At 35.6% G+C, this 14,733-nt stretch overlaps 3 protein-coding genes across 3 annotated transcripts; 2 read left to right on the top strand and 1 right to left on the bottom strand.

The window, feature by feature from the left end:
- Window positions 1-1,230: 1,230 nt before the first annotated feature.
- Window positions 1,231-2,208, bottom strand: EAF01_003698 (uncharacterized protein; the record flags this gene model as incomplete). The annotated part of the gene is made up of 1 exon (XM_038911952.1): window positions 1,231-2,208. The coding sequence occupies one exon, from the start codon at window positions 2,206-2,208 to the stop codon at window positions 1,231-1,233; it is 978 nt and encodes a 325-aa protein (XP_038773187.1).
- A 520-nt stretch (window positions 2,209-2,728) lies between these two features.
- On the top strand, window positions 2,729-7,059 carry EAF01_003697 (uncharacterized protein; the record flags this gene model as incomplete). Its single annotated transcript, XM_038911951.1, has 6 exons — window positions 2,729-3,093; window positions 3,146-3,371; window positions 3,424-3,483; window positions 3,540-3,833; window positions 3,886-4,126; window positions 4,181-7,059. 6 exons carry the CDS (start codon window positions 2,729-2,731, stop codon window positions 7,057-7,059), a joined length of 4,065 nt encoding a protein of 1,354 aa, XP_038773186.1.
- A 21-nt stretch (window positions 7,060-7,080) lies between these two features.
- Window positions 7,081-7,596, top strand: EAF01_003696 (uncharacterized protein; the record flags this gene model as incomplete). Its single annotated transcript, XM_038911950.1, has 1 exon — window positions 7,081-7,596. The coding sequence occupies one exon, from the start codon at window positions 7,081-7,083 to the stop codon at window positions 7,594-7,596; it is 516 nt and encodes a 171-aa protein (XP_038773185.1).
- Window positions 7,597-14,733: the final 7,137 nt, after the last annotated feature.

Here is a 14,733-nt window from a genome sequence, read left to right as displayed (position 1 = left end):
ACAAAGATAATATTGACTGGTGTGGTACAGATAGAGGGGTAGGATAGGTTACTGCTTGATATATATACTATGAAATCCTCTTGTTGCAATTCCAACCAACCAATTACGGAATACATTTCAAATTCCCATGTTGTAGAACACGGTTTTTAAGATCTATACGGTAAGGTTCTAAGTCTTCCACTTGGATATAGATATGAGTAAGGGGAACTGCTACAAAGGGTAACAGCGAATCACAGGGATAGTGTCGCGTGGTGAGGAAACCGACTTTTCGAAGTCGGCTTTGCGGTAATCGACTTGTCCATGCGCAGGGAACGAATATTTATATAAGGAAATCCATTTCATTACAATGTAGAGCTTCCTACTCAAGATGGATCATTAGTTTTATACTATAGTTACGAGAATTGCAACCAGTTACAACCTTATCGAATTCCTACTTGAAGTCTAGTCTAAACCACCTCGACAGCCATGGCAGAAGAATAAGAATTACCAGAACCAACAACAAAAGCCTAAAGTTCCCGCGAAACCATTTGCAGAAAAGCTGCCAGTACCTGTTTCTACAACTACGAAGAATATACTGAGCAACTTTCAATATCGAGAACAAACTGGGAAGGGAGATGATTCGAAAGAGGATATAAAATTAGTGTCATCGGAGACGGATAGTAGAATTGCCACGCCTTCGAGTGTGTATGAAACCGCAACTAAAGCTGCTGTATTGAATGGTTTAAACCGTTGTACTTAGATATAAGCTATTATATTTACTAATGAAGATCATGGGTAGACAATTCCAAAATCTAGTCCTCATTGGTAGTAGGTAAAGATGATGTATCTATCCCATGTAGCCTGGTGGATATCCTATGGATATCTGTGTATTATTCCCGCCCATTGGCAGCATCTCTCCAATTCCTCGTCCGGCATTCAAGAAATATTATGGAGCTTAGAGAAATCACTAGCGTTAATAGAAATAGGGGACATTCTATATCAGCTTGCATTATCTAAGTTTAAGAATGCGAAGAAGACGATCGAGTTTTACGGATGCTATGGTTTTGGGTCGGTATCTTGAATGCTGTGTACGTACTTATATGCCTCGCCCCTACATCCATGCTTCCTCGACACGATACCACTTCACCCCTCATACTCAGTATATCGGAGTCGTTGCACCTATCAACGAATCCACGAACCGAGATTCTTTCAGAATTGTTAATGCCTTGCTCAAAAGGTCCATCTGCTTAGTTAGACTTTAGAACAGTTTTTAGAGCAGTCTTTCCTTCTCTGATGTTCAGCGATGGCATGAACCCATTCCTTGATGAATTTATATAAGAATAACAAACCAAGCCAAAGAACCAAAATTGCTACTGTAGAAAGACAAATGACACTAAACCATTGACAAAATTGCTCAAAAGATTTCCACTGCTTCGTTACATCAAAGTCGATGGCCATAGAAACTTGCATCGCACCTAGCACCACTGAAAGTATCGCAAATACGAAAAGTAAAGGCCCATAGAATGAAGCAAAATAATCAGAGTATTGCGCACGAACACGATGAAAGCTGAACTTCCTTAAGAAGATTTTCGAATAGAGATTGAGTCGCGTAAGCCGAATTTCACCGTAGGCATACCGTCCAGCGACATCGACATCAAGAAGGTTTTCCAAAGGTGCGATAAAGTCGCAGAATTTCAAAAACGTAATACCAGGAGGTATCAATTGAAGTTTGTCATCGATAGCTATACGAAAATCTGATTCATATTTGATGAGATAGATGTATGTTCTGAGATATCCTAAAACTGCCTTTTGAAGAGTTATCTGTTCTGGCGACGAGTGGCGATCGATGCAAAGATAGGCCTCCCAAAAATAATGGGATAGAAGGTATTTTGGAAGTGGTTTGATAAATATGCGATCGTGGTGCCAGACTAAGTGTAATCGTGGATCTTCAGTGATAACGATATCGCGACCTTTGACCTTTTGGCGATGTAGTGGAGAGATACTTCTGCTGTCATACTTTGACATCATCCATAGATACGGAGAGATTTCATCTAGGTCCTTCAAAAGAAACTCTTGCTTGAGAAAATCATCGACTTTTGCACGCTGGTTTATATGAATGCGTGGTTGCCCTGGTAGACGTATTGTGGATATTACAGGCGCTGTTGAAGTGGCTATAATATCAAGCTCACTATTAAGTTGATCAGCCTTCGTAAATGGCGGCGCTTGCATTGGAGTGATATTGAAGCGATAGAGGGATTTGTTTTATCTCGGAAAATTCAGATTATTATTGTTCTGGTAATAAGAGAAAACGATCAATTGCTTTTGACCAATGTATTACTTAAATAACATTCAAGGAGTGGTATGACAAGAGGTAGTATTGGAACAACCATTTGTACATGTGGAAAGTACAGGCACTACTGAATAGCCTCAGCTGAATGTTCATATGCATAGTAGGTCCATCCATCCATCGTCTTATCAGCGCAGGCTGTTGCCCCTTCGCATCCAATCAATTTTTGCTCAGCCATAGGCGCTCTTAAGGATAAATTGATATGCTTGCCCTTAGCCAATCAATTCTATTACCCCGTCACCATAACGATAAAGCTTGTTAAAACCATACCTAGATGGGGTTTTAGATGATTCTATTAAAACAAATCCACTCCCTCATTGATTTACACAATTAATAATTCTTTTATTCTTTTACAAATCTATACAATTAACAATCCTCTTATCAAAACCCCAATTAACAACAATGGACATCAAACCAACCAAGGAGCTTATATATGCAATGGCTGTTATCGTCGTCGCCATGATTTATTTCGCATTCACAAAGACCCCAAATGCGAAAATTACAAAAATAAACCCATCACCAGAAAAGCCCAGATGTCTTCGTATACTGGAAATACCACTCGGTGTCACACGAAGCGATTTAGAAGCAGACCTCAAAAGGTACCTGTCAATGTATGGGCCTGGTTGCTATCTTACCCTCGCACATTCCTCCTCTACACTCACTGCAACAATCAATACACTTAAATTTCCACAAGAATTTCCTTATCTTATTGATGAAAAGTTCACTGGCGTCACTCCTATCTCTGATGGCAACAATACATCTGTAGAGTGAGTTAGATATATATCAATATTAGAGACAATAGTAATTCATTTTTGGCAGCATCATTTTCATCCCAGGCCTGGGTAGTCATCCAATCGGTTCGTTCAAAGCAAAACACAAAGACTATGTTTGGATCCGAGATTCTCTTCCTAAAGATATACCATCCGCACGAGTTCTAGTTTATGGATACGACACATCAATTTTGGATGGAAATGCTAAGCATTCTATTCCTGATTTGGCAAAAGAATTCCTCAGCTCTATCAATGCATTTCGTACAGCTACAAAGGTTCTCGTTATCCTTAGTTATACATACTCATATACTAAGATTCAATCTGCAGACCAGTCAAAGACGAATTATTTTCGTAGCCCATAGCCTTGGGGGCTTGCTAGTGAAGGAGGTTTGTTTTACTTGTTTGCCTTTCAAAGCTTTACAAATTAATGACGAGACATTTAGGCACTATCTATAGCTCGGAGGGGTAAGAGAGAGCCTAAGAACAATGATTTTTTTAGGTCCTCTTATGCTCTAATGTTCTTTGGTGTCCCCAACTTAGGACTTAAGAATACATCTCTGAGAGAGATTGTGATTGGGCAACTCAACGAACAACTGATCAATGATCTCCATATGGATAATGAATCTGAACCAACACCATTTTTAAGAACGTTAGGGCAGAATTTTATTCAATGCTGTGAAGAACAAGTATTTCAGATCAGATCTTATTATGAGAAGAAGATGACGAAAATGGTTCGGGTGTGTTAGAAAATTTCTGTCATGAGAAATAAATACTAATAATATCCTATAGATAGATAATGGACAAATATCGAAAGATGGGCAACTTTGTTATATGGTTACACAAGAATCGGCCTGTCGAATCGGCCTTACAGATAACTCTCATCGAGAAGAGCCACTCCTGAGGGATCATTCAGATCTGGTCAAATTCTCTAGCCAGTCTGATAACGATTATGGAAGAATACTTGATGGATTGCAAGATTTTGTTGTTACAGCACCTGATTTTGTTGGAAACAGGTTTGCCTCAGTTATGAGTATGTAGTACTTGAACTATATAATGTTGAAATGACAAGTCTAATTATTTAAAGAACTCTCCTCGGCTGAAAAGCGCCATTGGGATGACCTAAATGTTCCCCCTTATGGAAATTTCAAAGAAACCAAGAAAGTGCGAACGGCGGTCGAGGGAACTCTGCAATGGTTGGTTACTGATCAGCCCTTAGAGTTCCAGGACCGTCCCGAAAGACTTCAAAAAAACGACTTCATCGAATGGCGAGACTCTAATCAATCATGTGTCTTGCTGATCACTGGAACTCCTGGGCAGGGAAAGTCTGTTTTATCCAACTTCGTGATAGATCATTTGCAAGAACAACAAAAACCTCAAAATAAGATTATCTATTACTTTTGTAATATCAAGAATGAGGAAAGTTCACGAACGGCATCATCCATTCTCCGATCTTTTATTGTTCAACTTTGTGAGGACCGGCGATTATATCAGAAGCTTCCAAATCGCTTTCAAAACAAGAACGAAAAGAGAGAATTCTTTATCGAATCCCTTGATAATCTGTGGAACGTCTTTCTTGATTTGATAAAAACAGATATATATATTTGTATATATTTTATCATTGATGGACTCGATGTTTATGATCAAGAAGTGGGAAGCCTTCTTCTATATCTAAAACAACATTTTGATATCTCTCATATCGGACAGCCTCTTCTGAAACTATTTTGTACAAGTAGGCCAGAAGAATTTGTAATGAATATTGGATTTTCTCCTTCGAAAACTCTTTATGCTTCGGAGAAGGACTTGACAACATTTATCAAATCGGAGCTACATTCATTTAGAACACAATTTACCGATGATATGAAAGAGTTCATTGTGGAAGCTGCCAAAGAAAAAGTCGGTACGACATTTCTCTGGATAAGTATACTCCTTCGCGAAGTCCGAGGTTTGAGGCTACCGTCTCTCAAAGATATTAAGAAGAAAATGGAACAATTTCCTATAGAGATTAACGATTTGTACATGAGCCTTGTTCGGAAGGTGTTAGAAAGTCCAAAGGATATAGCAATATTAATCTGGATAACATATGCAGTACGTCCACTTAGCTTTAAGGAATTAGAGGTTGCCCTCGCCATTGTCATGACTAAAAACGCGACAAGCTGGAAAGACTGCGAAGAGGAAAAAATTGCATTAAATGCTGAGGTTATCCAAATGAGTCTAGGCAGCATGGTAGACATTGTCGATCAGAATCCTTTCCTAATTCATCAATCACTGCGCGACTTCTTGAAGACTTCCGGTATTCTGGAAAAAACAGGAATATTGAGGAAAACGAAACGACCAGAAATGCTCCTGGCAAATACCTGTGTATCTTATTTGAATTTCAACGATCATATAAAAGAGAATCCATCGACAATAGGGGATACGGAATCAGCGGGAGATCATGACGGCTTTCTTTCTTACGCCGCAAACTTCTGGTATGAGCATATTAATACGTTAGAAGAAGCGCTGCCTAATATAGAACAATTACGGTCTATTTTAGATCCAAAAGGCCAGGCGATCTGGATACACAAAAACAAGAGTTATGAATTGCAACGTAGCTCGATACCGATATCGATTTGGATTATTGCAATTATTATTGACAGGGAATGGCTAGCAAGGATCCTTATAAATGTGATCCCGAATAGTTTGACGAAAGAGCTACGGGATAATTATATTATTCCTGCAGCGGGGTCAAATTTGAACGTATTTCGAGAATTGCTAAATTGTTTGTATTCAGAAAGAATATTGGTAACAAATGGTATAGTGAAGGCAGCAGCAGGGAATTGGACGAGTGGAAAGGAGGTGATGGAGCTTTTGCTTGAGAAACGAGGGGCAGAGGTGGTGATTACGGAAGAGGTGGTAAAGGCAGCAGTGGCGAATCGGAGGAGTGGAAAGGAGGTGATGGAGCTTTTGCTTGAGAAACGAGGGGCAGAGGTGGTGATTACGGAAGAGGTGGTGGAGACAGCAGCGGCGAATTGGACGAGTGGAAAGGAGGTGATGGAGCTTTTGCTTGAGAAACGAGGGGCAGAGGTGGTGATTACGGAAAAGGTGGTGGAGACAGTAGTGGCGAATTGGATGAGTGGAAAGGAGGTAATTGAGCTTTTGCTTGAGAAACGAGGGGCAGAGGTGGTGATTACGGAAGAGGTGGTGGAAGCAACATTTGGGAATTTGGGTAGTGGAGAAGAGATAATGATGCTTTTGCTTGAGAAACGAGGGGCAAAAGTGATAATTATGGAAGATATAGTGAAGCTAATAGCAAATCGGTTTGGAAAAAAGGTGATGAAGCTCTTGCTTGAGGAACGAGGGGCAGAGGTGGTGATTACGGAAGAGGTGGTGGAGACAGCAGCGGCGAATTGGACGAGTGGAAAGGAGGTGATGGAGCTTTTGCTTGAGAAACGAGGGGCAGAGGTGGTGATTACGGAAAAGGTGGTGGAGACAGCAATGGCGAATGAGAGGAGTGGTGAAGAGGTAATGAAGCTTTTGCTTGAGAAACGAGGGGTAGAAGTAGTGATTACAAAAGAGATAGTGGAAGCAGCAGCAAGGAATAGAAGGAGTGGAAAAGAGATAATGATGCTCTTGCTTGAGGAACGAGGGGCAGAAATAGTAATTACAGAAGGGGTAATAGAAGCAGCAGCAGGGAATTGGTATGGAAAAGAGATAATGATGCTCTTGCTTGAGGAACGAGGGGCAGAAGTGGTAATTACGGAAGAGGTGGTGAAAGTAGCAGTAGAGAATGAGAGGAGTGGAGAAGAGATAATGATGCTCTTGCTTGAGGAACGAGGGGCAAAAGTAGTAATTACAGAAGAGGTGATGAAAGCAGCAGCAAGGAATAGATATAGTGGAAAAGAGGTGATGAAGCTTTTGCTTGAGAAACGAGGGGCAGAAATAGTAATTACAGAAGGGGTAGTGGAAGCAGCAGCAGGGAATTGAAGGAGTGGAAAAGAGGTAATGATGCTTTTGCTTGAGAAACGAGGGGTAGAAGTGGTAATTACGGAAGACGTCATCAATGCTGCCGCTACAAGTGGGCAAGAATCAGTTCTACATATCATTGACACACATTCAAAGATGCTATCATCTCAGGAAAAGTGGTTTGCAATTGCTCAATTCTATAAAGCAGCTAAATTTGGGAACAAAGGGAAAATTCAAAGCTTGTTAGAACGAGGGGTTGAACTGGACCTTCCAAACCCTAGGAAGGTGACGCCTCTATGGATCGCTGCTACGTATGGTCATATCGAGGTAGTCCAGTTACTCCTTGAAACGAAATCCGTCAATGTCAATGCTACTGATGTTTCCGGACGATCACCTATCTTCTGGGCAGCTGCAAATGGATATGAAGAGATTGTGTGGCTCTTGTTAAACACCGGGGCAGATCCGACCTTTATAGATGTCAATGGCGATACTGCGCTTTTGGTTTCTAAACGATATGGACGTCGTAAGACTGTGGATATGTTGAATGCTTGGAAGTAAACTCAAAGCTCCTTAGTATCTACCTTTTCCACATCCTAGTCCTTTCCTAATTGTCAGGGTCTGTTTTAGAGTATATCGATAATTGGTATTATTTACAATCTATATGCTTTATTTGTAAAGATCAAGAGAAGATGATTGTAGCCATAGGGAGGTACTGGAGAGCACTTGATATATGAGTCCCTGAATTTATGCCCTGACTACAGAAAGTATGATCTATCGGCTAAACGCAGAGTTTTCGATATGCGTTACAGTAGAAGCTGGAAGTAAGCTATGGCGATCATAATATTTTTTGAGTCGTACACCAGATGGTGCTAAGGCTATCAAAGATATGCATTTTAATTTACACAATCTTCACTTAGACCATTAAACCTGGAGTATTGTATCAAAATTCATGTGACGGTTCATCACGGATTAGGATTACATGTTATTTTGATCGCAAGACGCTCTTCCTCAAATATTTGCTAAGCGAATATTTGAGGAAGAGCTTGTATGACTGACTTATAATCTACAGGTGAAAAACACTTGTAGATAGGAAAAAACTATATTCTATATACATGAATAAATGATCTAGCCCAACGGGCTAGGCAAAAAGAAACTATATTATTCTATAAATGACTTGTACACTAAATGTCGAAGAAAAGCCAGGTTTTCCGTAACATGTTGTAAAACACTATTCTTGAAATCTGTGTGATAGCTTATAGAATGCTAATAATAGGAGAAAGAGAGAAGTTCTAAGTCCTCGATTTGGACAGAGGAGTGAGTTAGGTGAACGACTATAGATTTGATACTTCGAATCTATGAAAGAACAATTCGAACTCTGAACGCTCAATTGACGATTTGTGTAGTGACAATTAGTCTGAATTCTATCCCAATGAGCTATATACAAATCATACACAAGCCGCAATCAATTGACAACGAGCTGTTGAATTTAGTATCCAATAATGAGCATCCGTTTGATACCGCGGGTGTTTTCTAGAAGCCTTTTATTAGTCAAATATCTCATTTTACCCCACCAGGGATTGGCAGTTACAACCCAGTATTTATTTATTTTGTCTATTTATAGTAATTAAGGTCTAATCTATGACCACCCTAGGGGTATTCTAGAAGTACTAAGGATCGGGCCTACGGAGCGCATGCGCTCTTGCCGCTCATAGTAGTTTAGCAATTTTTCCTTCTGGGGTGTTGCTCCCCTCTTCGGCTATGCTCCGGATCGATTCGCTCGATAGGGCGTCTGATCGGTTTCTGAGAGGGGCCTCTTTGAAGCCGGTGAGTAGTCATTCGGGGGGCGGTGAGTGACGAGAGTGATCGATGTGGACCGGGAGATCAATGGGTGGTGGTCGGTTTGACTTGATGTTAGAGATGAAGTGCTCTTTTTCATGTTGGGTGAGCGGTTTGTCTTCGTCTCTTTTTAGGCGAAGTTAGTACAGATCTGAGTGAAAACCCCAGTTCCGGAGAGGAGCTTTGTGAAACTGTTTTGTGTGCGCAGGAGGCGATTGATATATTCGATCGCACCGCGTTCGGAGCGGAGCCGATTGGGTGCGAGAGGCCAGTCGGCTCGCGATTCGTCATTGATTGGACATTGGAAGAAGTGAAAAGGGTCTTGTCACTGCCGCATGAGCATTCGTTGTGGCTGTTCTTGTGGTTAAACCCGGTATGATAAGCTGCAAAGTCACCATGGCCAGTTCGTATTGCTAAAAGCTTATGAAGTGTCCCGCGTGGAAGCTGAAGAGTGGGTGGTTCAGTAACCTTTTACACCGGTCTCCACATCTTATATCCTGGGGAGATCATATTGCTCGCTGAAGCCCACCAGAAAGTCTCTGTATATCGACACCTAGCTTTGAGATCAGATCGGGTACTACTTACCGTCGACAACGCTGACAGGCCAGTATCTATTGAGCCCGATATTCCTAGGTTAGCTAAGCGATCTGCTACTTCTTTGCTTTCGATCTCGGTGTGCCCGGGGGATCGTTTGATCCCGATGTTGTAGTGACGCATCGCTTGATGGCACTTATGATAAGCCCACTGAGAGGATTCAGGGGCTCTTCCGCGTATACCCTATATGACTGAGGTGCTATCGATGCACATTCAGATTTGTCCTTGAGATTACAGCCCAGTAGGTACCTATCAACTATCTACAAAAAAGTATCAGGTCGTTTTCTACCCTATGAATTAGGGCTAGGCTTTGATTATGAAACCCTATTTTTCAGCTCTGCTGGAAAAAACTGCCTAATGACGGTTTATTAACTTCCTTTTTCAGCTTGGCAGTGAAAATCTGCCTTGCTGCGGATTCGAATGCCTGTATACGAACTCCCGTTTTCAGTTAAGCATGGATTAATCCTTGTGTTGACATAACGGAATCCCAGCATCAAATTTCATAAAATACCGTAATTCAAAATACGGTTTTCGGGATTGAGTATCGCCAAAATGGTATAAACATAGACCCTGATTACGGATTCCGAGTTCACCATTTTTCAAGCAGCATTCACAATGAATGTCATGTCCAAGTGAGAGAGGTTTTATACCACTAAACCACAAGCCCATTTCTTGTGATATAAATACTAAAAAAAAAGTATATATATATACTTACAAAAGCCACTACTTTTAAAATTGTTTTTTATAAACCGCTTTCTATAAATAAACATATTATATTTTTTATTTTCGTAATATAGATTTTTATAAAAATATTTTCTCTTTCCTAACATAATTCAGAACCTGAAAATAGAATTTTATTACTTTTTATAAAAATAACAATCGACTACCTTTCGTTCTAATTAATTTGAGAATCAGAATATTCAATATAATATATTATATATTATATTATTTAAACATTTCCCTTTTCTCTTTTTCGTTTTCGAATTCATAATTTCCATTATACTACAATATTATATTAATTCTTTCAAACGAATTTTCTCTTTTTTTATATCTTATTTTCTTTTTTAATTTATTATTATAAAAATAACATATACTTTTTTATTTAAAGATCTACTTATAGATTTCGAAGTTAAGAACTTTAAAAAAACACTACTATTATTTATTCCTTTAATATTAAATAACTATAATATAATCTAGAAATTTTAAGAGAAGTAGATTATATATATTAATTCCTTTCAAAGTTATTTATTAATATTTTATATCAAGCTATTTTATATAACTTAATAATACAAATGTAAAACTAATTTTAAGAGTTTTTAAAGGATTCTTTATTATACTTATAAAGAAATGAACAGATTTATTAGATAAATACCTTTTTATAAGAATACTAATTCAATATATAATCTACTTCATATTAATATATAAATGAAAGTATAATAAAAAGCTTGATTTAATATAAAAACTTTATATTATAAATTAAACTAAACTATATTTTAAATTATTATTATATTGATATTTATTAGTTTATAAAGATTAGTTTAATAAGAAGCTTAAGTTTGAGTATTAAAACCTATTCAAAGCTTATTATTAATTTCAATAATTTGAAGGATATAATTAACTATCTTTGAATAAACAATTCTCTCAACTTTTTATATAAATAAGTTAGAGTTTAGATTGCTTTATTAATCTTTATACTTATATATATAATATTACATCCAAATATAATTATTAAATTATATACTTATTATATAACTAATCAAGTTATATAATATAAGATATAATAAAATGTAATTTTAAAGATGATATTAACAATCAACTTTATTTGAAGGATATAAAATTTATTTTATAGTAAAATCTAAATGGTAATTATTTGTTGATGAGTATTTTATTTATATTTAATCTTAGAAAAAATGAGCAAAATGATAAAGGAAAGATGTAAATAAGTTTCTCTTTTCAAAATATATTTTCTAATATATTCTTTAATTATAAATAAAAGTTATTTAAGGATCTAATATCCAGGTATATATATTCAATTATATTGTTTTTTATTCTAGCTTTTATTAATAATATTTTTACAATAATAAATAATATTAAGGAGCTATATAATTTAAGTATATATTCTATAAAGTACATCGATATACAATTTAAAAAGAGTATTTTAAATAAACCTCTATTTCAAAATAATTAATTAATAAATACATCTTATAATACTAAAACATTAACTTATAAAGTATTCAACTACTTATTAAGAAAAATCACATAGTATATAGGATTCAAGGATGACTTTATATTTTATATAATAAGATATACTTTAATTAATATTTTGAATTATAAATGTTTTATATTCCTTTTTAATTTATTATTTTAATTTTAATTTGAGTAGAATATATTATTTTAGTTAAATGAAACAAAATACTTAAATGATCAAATGATCAAAATTTTCAAAACAATTATTTTATATTTCGTTTCAATATCGATTTACAAAATCTAATTGTTGAATAAGAGTAATGTACATAGCAAATCAATTTTGCTTGTAGTCTAAACTCAAATTATAGTATACTATTAGATCTAATAACTAAAGAATTCGTTGAAGTTATTATTAAGGACTTCAAGATAATTATTACGAAAAAGCAAATTGAAGATGTATAATTAAAGGGCTATAATTTGAAGATAAAAAGTGAAATCAGGAGATTATATAATATAAGAATGGAAGTGGTTAAAAAATATACATTGGAAATGTATTTTGAATAGATAATGAGAACGAGATTTATATCAATATTGAGGGCAAATATAATTGGTATACTTTATAGTAAGGAAAAGGATTTACTTTCTAGATCAAATTTGATAAGAAATCTATAAGAGTTATATTATAACATAAGGAAAGATATATCAAATTATTGCTACCAGAACCCGAATTATAAATACTCTTCTATCTTATTTCAATGTTAATAAGAACTCTTTTGTTACAATAAGAAAGGATATCAAAAACCAATTATAACATACGATTCTATATTTAGTATAACTGAGGTCTTATTATTAATACTGGATTTTCAAGACTTTCTTTTTTCGAATCCTATTACTAAGAATTTATTATTAACAATGAATTTTCCCAACATTTTTCTTTTCAAAAATTATTCAAACATAATTAAAAAGTTTTTATTCAATATAAATAATAATCGTTTATTTGAAACAAATAAAGGCTCTTTTATAACTTCCTTATTATATCTATATATTACTTATTCATTTTATATTAAGCTATTTATATTCAGATGGACTTTGAAGATATATATAAATACTTATATTCATATAAATCGAGATTATCTTTTATATATTAGGTATAATTATAAATTATATCAAAATATTTATTTATTTAAGATTCAAGTAGGATTCAATATATATATGAAGTATTATAAGAAAGAAGATTAGATTTCGATAGAAGAAAGTTTAGTAGAGATTTTGAGTATATATGATAATGAGTTTATGGGAAGTGATTGATTGTTATATTATTTGGAATTTCGTTAATTTATATATAAAATAATTTTATAATATTGATAATTATAAAGAAGCATTTCTAAATTATTTGTTTTTTGCTTTAAGTCAAGAAAACAAGATCTTTGAAGGTACAAAGAAGCTAAAGTAAAACACCTTCCAAAAATCACCCGAAAACAAACCACTGATTCCAATGAAATCCTTTCATGTTGTGTTGAAGAAAATGATCATTATTTGACTGCTAGTGAGTATGAATCATCATAATTGTCATCTTATATTATAATCCAGTCAGCATTTTCTTCGATCTAAGACAGTTGGAGATACCTACTCAATTCATGACCCATTACATTTCAATTGATGAGATATGTATCTGCTCTGGCGATAAAACCGTTTTTTGCAACGAAGGCAGAATGAATGTTTATTATGGGATTTTCTATGACTTTCCAAGTCCCTCTTTGTTGAAAAAGCTTTCATGCATGTACTGACAGAGCATTTCATGTTCTTCATTCGTAATTGGACTGAATATTTAGAGTTGTGTAGTTTTGTATTCAAATGTTGAGCTAAACCTTTCTTGCTAGCAAATGTTTTTCCAGCTGGGCACTCAAGACAGCAATATCTTTTTGGATCTGTCTCGTGAGTTCTGGAATGTGCCGTCAAATGATACTCCCATTTGAATCTTCTGCTACAATTTGTGCATTGAAACGAATGCGTTGTCGGACTATACTTCTGACTAATACCATTGTACTCAAGGAATGTACCTGCATATATCTTAGCGCTAGTAGCAAACCAAGCTTCTCACAAAACTCAAATTTATGACATATATAATGTAATATATACTCAGGCTCTTACCAGTGGTGATCTCTGAAACTGACTGCAAAGAAATCTTGTCTCCCTTTAACTCCAGACTCTAAGTATGTTCAAATGTGTTATAACAGTTGCGTCTTGTGAGACATAGGGTTATACTAGATGTATTGGGCAAAAGAACTACAGTAATAGGATTTGATAGCATATTAGGAAGTAATAGAAGATTTGTGTTTTAATATGAAGAGGTAAAAGGTGATATCAAATTCAAAAGTGATAAAAGAGTTATATATATATTAGAAAAAGTTGTAGTAGTAGAATTGAACATTATGTTGGGAAGAAGAGATATTGATAATGTTGTGGATGAATATGCGAGATTTTTTGAGAGATATGATTCATCTGATGGGAAAAGAAGTGGTTGAGGTTTTCAATTAAAATAGCCGTATTGCAAGCGAACACGGAGATTATGATTTAATATTTGCCAATCGGCTATACCTCTACAGCCACCTTGTGAGATGCTCAAAACCCCTATACAATTAGTAAGATTAGCAATCACATAATGTGATTTATCAGTGTGCGGGTTATATTAGTATACGGATTATTTTCACCTTAATTTATTATTTTCTCTTTCAATATATGTTTTTATCAATAATTTATAATAAATTCGAATAATCAAGAAGTCTGTATATTCTTTATTATCGAAGTTATTCAAAAAAACAAAAAAACAAGTATTCGAAAGGTTGCAAAGATATAACGTAACGTATGGGGAACTCGGACATATGGGGAACTCGGACACTTTTAGCCCATCACCAACTTGAAACCGCAATAACTTTTATTATGCATACCCAATCACCTTCTACATCTGCTCAAATTGAAGAGAAGCTTCAAAAGGCTATAATTTCACTTCAACTGAAAGAATTTAAATCAATTAGAAAGGCTGCAGAGCATTTTGAAGTCCCTAAGTCTACCCTAGCT

This window comes from Botrytis porri (genome assembly GCF_014898465.1).
Source record: "Botrytis porri strain MUCL 3234 chromosome Unknown BPOR_004, whole genome shotgun sequence".
Classification (NCBI taxonomy): Eukaryota; Fungi; Ascomycota; class Leotiomycetes; order Helotiales; family Sclerotiniaceae; genus Botrytis; species Botrytis porri.
Note: the sequence above shows the minus strand (reverse complement) of the source record. Positions and strands in the feature narration are given on the sequence as shown.